Raw genomic sequence first — 11,661 nt, forward strand, 5'->3', positions numbered from 1 at the left:
TACCATTTAACTTGTTTTAATGTTTCTTCACAAATGGTGAAAAATACTAAAGTACAGACAAGGAATAATCATAATGTTGTGGCCAACATTATAAATATGGAATTATAAATTTAAAACATTTTCTGGTTTAAAAAATAAATCTGGTAGTCAATGCAGCTCTGCGGGGTCTCTGCGTCTAGTAGGGCCGGTCTCTGCGTTCCTGACGGTGCTCGCCTCTGCAAGGCGGAAAGGGGTGATGAGTTAAAGGAGGGGGAATGAGAGGGAGCTTCCCACCCCCTCCCACTGGAGCCAGACCCACTCCAGTCGGACAGGAAGGGGCTGTGGCCCCGACGCGCCCGGTAGCCGCAGCTGTTTTTCACCATCACATACTTATCCATTTTCCCGGGGCCTCCACGCCCGCCTCTTCTGCCTCCCATTTGTTCCATCAAAGGCCCAGGGGGCCCACCGGGGCCACCTCGTCTTCCTCCACCAAAGCCACCTCGGTCCATGCCCCGGCCACCACGGAAGCCACCTCTGTCACCACCACGGCCACCTCTGAACATTCCACCAGGACCACCGCGGTCCATGAGGCCGCCTCTTCCTCCTCGCATGCCACCAGGGCCACCTCTGCCACGGTCACCACCTAAAATAAGGAAAGGGACAGATCAGCAGCAAGACAGGACGGAGGCTGCTATAGACATGCCTCAGAGGCTGCTCAGGATCTGCAACCTCCTCCCAGAACAGAAACAAAGCAGATACTTTACTTGATCTGAATATCTGGGCCATACTTTATTTAGGACTCGAGGACCCCACTGCCAAGATTGCACTTACTGCAACCATCAGCTTGGCCGTCAGCAGCAGGACTTTACCAAGTCCACCAAGTTAACAAGAGAGGTTTATAGTACGAAGAAGCTGAGGGGATGCTCCCAAAACCTATACCTACCTGGGGGTGGAAAGGGTGGTGGAAGGAAGCCTTCAGGCTTCGGGGCCTTACACTGGTTGCATTCTGTTCTCCAGGCGAAGTTCTGGTTTCCACACCCCCTGCATAAAATTGTATCACAACAGAAATCACCAACTGAACTAAGGAAGTTAAGCAAAGGCACTCACTGTATTTCCACCAGCATAAATATACTGGGGTCTGGGTCAAACACCAGTAAGAGGGTCTGTCGACAGAAACTGGCTTTAGAGCCACCACCTCAGGCAGCAAGGCACCGAAAGGACTGAGGTATGATCCAGAAAATGTCTGCAAAACCACACACACGTGGACCCCAGGAGTCCACTGGAACCATGACTTCCTTCAGAAGGCCCCCCATCCACCCCACCACAGAGCAATCTGGGTCCTCATTACAAAACCATCTAGACAAAAACCATCCAGTGGCCCTCCTCTCCACAGTGGGAATGGGTAAGATGTGACTTCACTAGTGCAGACTGTCAGTTTGTCAAGAGAAGTACATACGGATTGGGGCACTGCCAGTCTCCAGCTCGGTGCTGGACGTTTCCTCCTCCGGATGGGTTCCCCCGGGAACCCCGGGGCCCTCTTGGGGGAAAGCCACCTCTGTCTCCTCCACGGCCTCCCATGCGACCCATGGGGCCCCCAGGACCTCCTGGGCCCCCTGGACCTGCAATAAGAAAAGAGCCAGTCACCTCTCCACAGCACTAGATTTGCTGCAGGGAACACCCTAGCATTAAAGGCATTCGCAGAGAGCACAGCTGTCAACTGTCCCATCATCGGCCCCAGACATGAGGGCCCAGCCCTGTGCCTTCCATACACATTATTTCAGTTAGCTCCCACAAACTGTACAAGTATAGGCATTTCATGCAGATGAAGAGACCCAAGCAAAATAAATATAAATAAATGGCAGCTCTGGGCTGATAGCCAGGCAGTGGTTCCCAGGCACGCCAGCAACCCCCCCACCCATCCGGCCAAAAAACCCGTTCTTCTCTTCCTTTCATTCCTGCAAGCTTTTGCTGTTGGTATTTAGTGGTTCAGTATTAATTCTACACACCTTCTTACTATTTCTAACGGGCTTGTTTACATTCTAGAAATCAAGTTTCTCAAAGACAAGTGTGCCATAAAATGCCCAAAGCAACACAGAAGCAGCTCAGGGAAGGTGTCTGGTAAATACCTCCACGGAGTGGTGGCGGCATCCCTCGGCCCTCACGGGGAGGCATACCACCCCGCATGCTGTTCATTGGAGGCTTCTTCCGAGCAAGAGAAACCTTAAGTTTGCTCCCTTGAAAATCTTTCCCTGGAATAAGAGAACAGAATACCAGTTACTCCCAACTCTTCCCTCCTTGGGGGATTAGGCAAGGCTAGAACACTCCTTGCTCACAATCCACCACCACCACACTCATCCCCTCAACCCCAGCGCAGCACACGTGCTCCACCCACACTCTGCTCTAAGATCATCACTGGCAAGGCCATAAACACCTTCAAAAGCAACCTCATAAACCTCTGTACCCTAAGCCAGGGGAAAACAAAGTGCACTGGCACCTGTGCCCAGAAAAGGGTGAGAAGTAGGGACAAGTGCATGAAAGTGGCGAAGAGAGAAGACCCAGGAGCTGTCCTCTGGCACTTTCAAGTTGGTTTTGTCTGCAGTGAAAACTCCAGAACCAATGCCAAAGGCCAAATGTATATATTGAAATGTATACTGGATTTCTGTGTGGTTGTCTGTACCTCCTGATACCCGTGCTTAGAGAAGCACCTACAACTTTAAGCAAGGTGGATTTGTAATAATAATGACTCAAAATAAAGAATCTCCTAATCCAGGGCCAGCAACTGGGCCCTCCCATGGCAGAAGGGAGCCAGGTATGTAGCTTCCCAACAGCCATCCAGTGCTCCTCTAGCACAGACAGAGGGTCTTCTGGCTCCTATGGCTCTCAAGTTCCTCCTTCCCGCCATGCCTTCTAGTCATGCAGAGGGAGAACAGATCCTTGTCCCTAAAATTACTTCCAAGAACGATATTCTAACATACATCAGCAAGACCCTTGCTTCACCTGCAGGCTGATACACACATCTACTCTAAGACCTTCAGTGTGCCCCAGGGCAGGTGGAGTTAAGAATGCCAGTGAGCACCCCCTGTTGACTCTAGAGCTCCTACCATCAAACCACTCCACGGCCGCCTTGGCAGTTGGTGGGTCTTCATAGGACACTGTAGCATCGCCTTTGGGCTTTCCTGTTTCCTTGTCCAAGTAGATATGGATCATGGGTTGTCCGGTTCTCTTGTTCATCTAGGCACAAAATAGCACAGTTAGGCTTCTTTTGGGGGAAATAAAGCCCATGCAAAATTTAGATAAGCCCTTGGATTGTCCAAAGCAGTAATTTTTCCACACACACGCACATTTAGTAGGATGTTAGTTTATCTCCTAAGTACTGCAATTATGGGTGACTGATCTAAATTGCCATAACATATACACTTAGGTGATTTTTTTTCCCCTTAGGTGTAGGGATCATGAAAACCAAAACATGCCTTAAGTTCTGAAGTGTGTCAATGAACAATATAGGTTCTGTTCTTTCCCCAGTTGTCATTCTGCTGGTGTCCTTGCACCTGCCCGACATTTTGTGTGTCCATACTAACAGGCACCTGGTCAGAGCAGCCACCTCTTATAATGTGACAGTCAGGCTTTGATGCCATCACATAAGCTATGTCTCGCTTAAGGAAAAATCTTCCTTAAATCATTACAGGACTGAGTGTGCTAGAAGCATTCTTGATTACGTCTAACACAGCCAATTTTTCCTCCAGAGCTAGAACACATCACTAGCTTTTCAGGTGAACACCAGATGCAATGAGATTGTATTCAGGAGCCACACTGTACAAGAATATGGCTTCATGTGTTTTTTGCATTAAATGTGCATATGATCAAAGTCTAATCTATACATGTTTGTTTATACACCTAGTGATACCTAAGAGTATTGACATAGAAGGCTTTCTTTTTTTTAAAAGAAAGATAACTTTTGTAAGATTATGTACAGATACCTATATTTTTATAAATAACATATACAGATTGAAAAGAAACATGGAAATAGCGGTATGAATGATGGGCTATGTGTGTTTTTTTTTTAAAGGGTTATTTATTTTGAGAGAGACAGCACGGGTGTACAAGTGGGGGAGGGGCAAAGAGAGAGGGAGAGAGACTCCCAAGCAGGCTCCACACTCAGCATGGAGCCAGCCAACGTGAGGCTCAATCTCATGAAGGGAAGATCACCTGAGCTGACATCAAGAGTCAGATGCTCAAGTGACTGAGCCACCCATACGCCCCTTGGGCTATGTATTTTTAAAATCTCCTTTATTTTACAAAATTCACAGTATACACTACTTTCTAAACTAGGAAAAAACCCCATGTACCCAAATAAACAACATGCCATATACATCACAAGTAGAGAGAAATCTTCATTATGTAAGTGTTAAGATCTACCAGAATCATCCCTATTTCTATGCAGTTACAACCACCACAAAATATCATTTGAAAATGACCATTAACTAAAAAAAAAATCTAAAAATAAAACTAACGAAGACTTGCAAAACCTTATTAAGGACACAGTCTTTATTAAAGACCTAAATAAATGGGCATAGGATATTCATGGAAAAAACTACTCAGTATTATAAAAATGTCAATTCTCCTCAAACTGTCTTACAGATTCAATAAATACCCAACTGGGGTTTTTAAAGAACTTCCTAAATGGAAATGTACACAGAAGAGCAAGCAGTAAATAGCAAAGCATTCCTGAGGAAAAAGAACAAAACTGAAGAATTTGCTTGATATTTGCAGATCTCAAGACTTGGCATAAAAATAATGAGCTCTGCTATCATTAGCACAGGCTCATACAAATGAACCCAAAGTATACAAGATATGTTATGTGACTGATACAGTCTATACCATCCAGGAAAGGACAGATCTTTCAATAAATGTTGCCAGAACACAAGGTCTTACGAATAGAAAAGGAAGACACAAACCAGTAAGGACAAGACTGGTAAGTTCAACTACACAAAGAGCTTCCATTCATCCCAAGAAAAGGAGTTAAAGGCTGGGAGAATACATCTGCAGTATTAGACAAGGATCAGCCTTCAGAGAATATAAAGAACTATAGGCAGAACAACAAATAACAATCCAATGAAAAATGAGCATAAGACTAACAGGCATTTCACAAAAGATAGCATGCAATTAGAACATGATTAGCAATCAGGGCAAGTCAAATTAAAACCACATTTCCATTTTCTTAAAGTAGATTGGCTTAAACTAAAGATTCGGGAGATTCCCAGTAGCAGTGAGGATGTGGTGAATGTGGTATCAGGAATGCTGGCGGAACTGAAGTTGCTCAGCTGTACTCTTATCTTGTGAAGTTAAACATGCACACCTTAAGAACCAGCAATTCTATGCCTGGGTACAGTCGATCCTCATTATTCATGGATTCAATATTTGCAAATTTGCCTACTTGCTAAAATTTAGAACTCCAAATCCAATACTTGTAGCACTTTTGTGGTTACCTGTACACATGCACAGAGGGACAAAAATTTATGCTGCCTGATGCATGTGTTCCAGCTGAGCTCCAGAGACACACTGCCTCCTCATTCCAGCTCTCTCTAGATAAGACCAGGGGATGGAGACTGTAGGGGACAGGGCAGTGTAGTGCAAGAAGTTCTGGCCCTGGGGCCGGTTAGATGAATTTGAATGTCAACTCAGGCAGGTCATTTAACACTTCAGAACCTCACTTTCTCTTTGTAAGAGTAAACAGAATCTCAAGGTGAATTGTTTTTAGAATTTATGATTATAATCTATGTGAGATGTGTGTATACAGCTGTGTACATACTTTCCCTAGGAGCAGTGGTTGAGCATTCAGTAATTCAGTATTTTGTAGTGACTTTACAGAACTTAACTACTGCAAGTGCACTGTGCCCCAGTAGTGTACAAGAATGTTCACTGCATCATGGGCTGTAGACTAAAAACTTAGAAATAACCCAACTGTCTATTAGAGAATATATGAATAACTTGTGAAGTATTTACAAATGAACAAGACCCCCCCCCAATTTTTTAAATCTTAGATTAGTATTTTTTTTAAGTTTATTTATTTTGAGAGAGAGAGAGAGAGAGAGAGAAAGGGAGGGAGAGAGGGAGAGGGAGAAGGAGAGGGAGAGGGAGAGAGAATATGAATCCCAAGCAGGCACCACACCCAGCAGAGCCTGATGTGGGGCTTGATCCCACGAACTCGGAGATTGTGACGTGAGCTGAAATGAAGAATCTGATGCTTAACTGAGCAAACCACATGCCCCTTCCCAAACTTTGGGATTTCTGACCTGGGGACCCCGAGTCCCTTCTCAAAACCCTAGTGTCTCTTAGTTTTCCCCACGTAAGGAATAACCCAACCACCACTGCAATAGCTCAGATCAAAACTTTCTGGTCACACCAGTTTTGTTGGGCTCCTCGGACCTTATGCCTTGCTACTCCCTCCATTTTTCTGAAAAGCCTTCCCGACTCTGAACTATACAGCTCTATTCGTTTTACCCCAGCCCTCCTTGCTGTATTTACTTTTCCTCCATAACATCATCTAACATACTGTATTTCTTTTTACTGTGTTCCCTATACATGAACTCCAAGGGTTTCTATCTGCCCATTCCTGCTGTATTCCCAGAATACCGCTGCCTTACAGTACCATCTAATAAACATTCTCCAGTATTAAGCATACGTCTACGAAAAAAAAGGGAGAGGTAAGATTTGGGATGGGAGTGCTGACAAGGGATAAAAGTGGAAAAGAAATATGCCACATACACTTAGAGCTCTACTACTTATACCGGGAAGAAGAAATATAAATGTTCACTATTTTAAAACTGTTATGTTAGATTCTGTATTTCACAAAAAGTAGTGTCCATGTAAGTATTCTTACAAGTAACTGACAATGATAAACAAAGGACTGAGTTGTTGCGGTGCCAGGGTGGTTCAATCAGTTAAGCGTCCGACTTCGGCTCAGGTCATAATCTCTCAGTTCAAGGGTTTGAGCCTGCTTTGGATTCTGTGTCTCCCTCCCTCTCTCTGCCCCTCCTCTGCTCACGTTCTCTCAAAAATTAGTAATTAAAAACAAATTAAAGAAAGGACTGAGTTGTTAAGTATACCCAAACCATGTTTAGCATTTCTTTTCCACATAAAATAGTTTTTTTTGTATTTTAAGGAGCAAACTACAACACACTAAGAAAAGTCAGGCAACTTCAGAAGCAGTCAGATCTTCAGAAACATTCAACATCAACTATGTCTCTATGAAGTAAATGCCTAGTGACTGGAAGATCTGTCAGCTCACATGGTTATGCTTTTACTCACCTTAACAACTCCACACTGCTTAAAGAAGTCTGCCAGATCATCCAGAGTCACATTGTCATTTAAGCCTTGCACATAAATTGCACTGTTGTCAGAGTCTTCATCTGGATCTACAGGTGGGCCTTCCAGAAAAAAGACAGAAGGGAGTTATTGTCCTGTATCTACATGGACTAATTAAGCCACTAGTCACTACTACTCACTGGTAATTATCACAAAGCTAAGAGAACTACCAGCCACACTAACAAGAATGCCTTGGAACTTGTGGTTTCCTTTGTCTAAGGCTATTATGAGTAGACGCTCATGAGAAAGGGAGCCCAAACTGCTCCTGACAGCAAAAATATCACACTGATCTGTCAGGCTGCTGAGCTCCAGCACACACTTAACTTCTGTGCTGTTTGTTTATAAAGCAAGATACAAAATTCAAGAGTTCAAAATTACCTAGATCAAGATCTGGTCCTTCGTCCATGGGTCCTGCCAACCAGGAAAGATCACATAAGATACTATTAGTGCACGTCTTGCAAGCTACAAACCTTACAAACACACATAGCTATCTACTATACCACCATTTGATAGGGCTTCATTAAATTCAAAAAGACCCGCACTGCTAAAATGGAGCAGTGCCCCTTTAAACATTTGTGAAAGATTTGCTAGGGTTTTGCTTTTTCTTTGCTGGTTTGCTTTTAAACCATTAACCAAATACACTCTCAATGCTTATGTGCCAAATTAGTGTTAAATTTAAGTCAAAAATTTTCCTCCAAACAAACCAAATTTAAAAAATGATTCTCCCCCATATTACAGAAGCAGTTGCTCAATACTTCAAGTTACCCTTTGTTTTGTAACCATAGGTTAACCTTATTACCCCTAAGACAATGCCGGCAGTACCCATTAGTCTCTTTGTATAGATCATTTTTAAACCGCTTATGAAACTAATAAAAAATTATAGTTTTCTAAAAACTGACTGTATTTTTTTTTAAACACTATCCATGGTAATACTCAAAAACTTACCACCAGGCTTATTGAAGCCACCTCGCTCTCCAGCGCTGCTGGGGGGATAAACGAAGAAATGAAGGCCTTTCCCTTTAAAAGCCAGTACCGCTCTGAGCCTTGGGGGGGCTCGTGGGGAAGAAGGGCACTGGCTAAACACATCTCCAAACAATGCATCTCTCTCATCTCGTCACTATGCCTTTCTTCAGGGCAGCTTGCTCAAATTTTCTTTATATACAACCTTGCTTGTCTGATTGTACACACCAGTGTGGTTGGTTCCTTTCATTTCGGGGGCTGGTATTAATAGTGCAATACTTGGCAAATTAGGGGAAGAAAACAGATCCCAACACCCACCCCATCGGCTGAAAAACAGGGAGAGCTTGGTCGTAGAGTGGAGCAGCAAAGCTGGGGCAACTGCTTTCCATGTTCATAAAGGTGCACCCTCAACCTCTCCTAGGGGAGAGCCCAGGGAGGCTTCCTAACAAGTCACAGTATAATCAAGCAGGAGACAACCACATTAAACGCCTACAACACACATCAGAGGACGCATCCAGCCAATCTTCAGCATAAAGCCATACATTTCAGGGCACTAATGGGTTTAACAATTGCTGTGAAAGGAGAATTTACAACAAATACCAAGGCTCAACAGACTGGGGGTGCAACTTTATAGACATATCAGTTGAGAACAGAGATGACAGCAGTATAATATTACTGCCTCACATACTGTAAACAGGGGGAGGGAATATGCTGGGCCTTTTGTTTTTTCTTTAAAATTAAATAAAGGCAGCTCCCCAGTGGGAGGCCTTGAGCTTTTCCTAACCAGTATTGCACCTTTAATACCTGAATATACAGTTTCAAGCTGTTGCATGCAGCTTTCTTTCCTTTTTAAAAGTACACACCATAAAATGTTCTCTCTCTTTAAACACAAAAGTTTACACTTTAATGTTACACAATTCTAGAGTATTATACCTCCTCTGGTTCATTACCAAATAACAAGTATGCAGTTACCAAAGTTACAGAAGGATTCCATTTATACAATGAATACATTTTGTTAAAAATATTCTATGTATATTTTTCCTCTCCATATGGACACCGTGTCTAGTCCCACTTTTCATTATGCTGCCGGCTGAGTACTGAGTACGGGTACTTTTTAAGTATTGAAGTGTATACAAGGCTCTCACTTTGTAACCTGTAGCATATAAATGCGACAAAGCATGTTAAAAAGTTTCCACGTTTAACAGCCAATGAAAATATCAAAATACTGAGGCAATGAAAAAGGGCATGTTAACAACATTGAGTGCCTTACCTGCTGAAGACACTGAAAACCATCACCACACCACAGTAAAAAAGAGGGGAGGGGAGAATGCCCCTGTCCTGTCCCCAAGGAATCCAACTGACTGCTTCACAGTCAGTTGAAAAACCTGTGGGAAAGCCACGATTTTTTCTATGGCTCCAGGAGAGACTTCTCATCCAGAAAGAGGGGATCCCTCTATTAGCAAAGTCTAGCAAAATTAGTAGAATTATTACTTCTGGAGTATTAAAATGAGTGAACTTGAAATTGGTTTTGCAATTGAAAAATTCTAAGAATTCTAGGTGATTGGAGACGTGATGATAGTAATTTCAAGTGTCTACATCTATTTTAAAACATCCATATAAAGAAGTGAAACCTTTATAATGGAATGATTTTCTCCAAATCAGACTGATTTTACTTTTTACCAAATTGTTCATAAATTTTTGTATTTTGTCAAGTAACGGTTTCTTCCAATAAAGATTTCACCAAAGACTTTAAGTTATGCAGAATATGCAAAGTGGTATGTTCAATCAGTATCTTTCAACAGTAAACAGATTTGCTAATATAAAAATTAGAGATCAACTTTTATTCTAATTTTGAAGTCCACTTCTATATATATATATACACACATATAAAAATCCTATCCAGTTTTTCCTTGAACAGTGGCACCAATTCCAATATACATAATATGTAACATTCTGCATAACTTTTTTTACTAATTTATATAGGGACAGAACACACACAGAACTAAACCTTCTGGATTATGTTAACCACCAACATTATACCTCACCTTCATCAAAGTACAGACACCAGAAAGGGGAGAAGGGACGGGAGGAGGGAGGGGAGGGGCAGGCACAGGTAGCAGGGTTATATTATTGATCTAAACAAAAGTTTTCTAAACCAGATTGTGCCATTAATCAAAATGGTCAAACCGATTTAGACTTCTCAAGATCTCCAATGGGGAGTGATCCTGTAATTATATACATTACTCTGCAAAAAGCTATTGGACTTTTCTGTGTACCAGGTGCACCTCAGGGTTACAGGACCAAAATCTTCATCATTATGTTCAACAGTTGCGAGTACAAACAGAAGTTGGGGACAAACACCGGAAAACAGCTGCTCTCCTTTTCTGCAGTATATATATATATATATATACCAGGTGTTTCAAGACAACCATTCAGAGGCCATTAGTTAAAAACCTAGGGGTGTTAGAAGGTTGTGTGTGTTCCATCCCGAGTCTATTACCCACAGAGGCTTTTGACCTCTGGAAACCATGAAGGGAACTGAAAGCTCTAGTTTCAAAACCATTCTTTATTCTCCCCAACCCAACTAAGTAGATTGGCAGGGAAAAAAGCAAACTGCCACTTAATCTATGCCACAAAGATGACATTTCCATGTTTTAGAAGATGGCCTGGGCTCAACAGATTGTCCATGGAAATGTAGAAATAAATTTCTTATGTCTTTCAGTCCCTTCTTTCCATTGAAAATCCTATGGATGAAACAAAATTAAGTAAAAGGATAAAAGGTTTGCTCTTACCCCATTCCACCGCGTCCTCCTCCCCGCCCACCTCTGCTCATGCCTCCACGATCAAATCCCCCTCTTCCCCTGCCCCGGTTATCAGGGCCACTCATGCTCCGGTTCTCTCCTGGTCCGGAAAATCCTCCAGACTCCTGCCCATAAACACCCATGCTACTGGGGTGGTCCTGTCGGAATGAACCTGAGGAAAGAGTCACATCTGTAAGCCATGGACCAGCATTTGAACCACTGCCTGCTGTACTTTCTCCTGGAATCACAGAATTCTCAATTGCAAGGCACTAACCAAGGCACTATCTTCTTCACACCTGACAAGGCACATCTATCAGTAGGCTCTTATAAGTTTAACCAAAACTGCTAATTCATCAAGTGAAATAACCTTACATAGCTACCCTAGAATAAACCACCCAAACAAACAAAAGCCCCTGGCCAACAGTTTGTAAGGTTTTGTATCCTAAGATGTCTCCAAAAGCTGCTGCTTTAAACTACTCTCAAAAACAAAAACAGAGCCAGGTTTCTTAGGGCTTTAGAATATTGCCCCATCAAGCAGCACTACTCATTTCATAGC

At 42.8% G+C, this 11,661-nt stretch overlaps 1 protein-coding gene across 3 annotated transcripts in view; it reads right to left on the bottom strand.

Moving 5' to 3' along the window:
- EWSR1 (EWS RNA binding protein 1) overlaps positions 1–11,661 on the bottom strand; it is a 27,362-nt gene continuing 15,701 nt past the window's right edge. Inside the window, exons 8-17 of one of the 3 annotated variants that reach the window (XM_047828745.1) lie at positions 11,097–11,277; positions 8,290–8,324; positions 7,723–7,755; positions 7,288–7,406; positions 3,081–3,210; positions 2,106–2,228; positions 1,436–1,598; positions 923–1,020; positions 370–622; positions 1–215 (exon numbers count right to left, since the gene is read on the bottom strand). In XM_047828745.1, coding sequence (XP_047684701.1) covers positions 176–215; positions 370–622; positions 923–1,020; positions 1,436–1,598; positions 2,106–2,228; positions 3,081–3,210; positions 7,288–7,406; positions 7,723–7,755; positions 8,290–8,324; positions 11,097–11,277 — 1,175 coding nt within the window. In that variant the 3' untranslated portion in view covers positions 1–175. Of the gene's footprint in view, positions 216–369; positions 623–922; positions 1,021–1,435; positions 1,599–2,105; positions 2,229–3,080; positions 3,211–7,287; positions 7,407–7,722; positions 7,756–8,289; positions 9,458–11,096; positions 11,278–11,661 lie in introns of those variants that run through there. The other 2 variants (XM_047828744.1, XM_047828746.1) reach the window with 2 other exon arrangements.

This window comes from Prionailurus viverrinus, chromosome D3, assembly GCF_022837055.1.
Source record: "Prionailurus viverrinus isolate Anna chromosome D3, UM_Priviv_1.0, whole genome shotgun sequence".
NCBI lineage: Eukaryota > Metazoa > Chordata > Mammalia > Carnivora > Felidae > Prionailurus > Prionailurus viverrinus.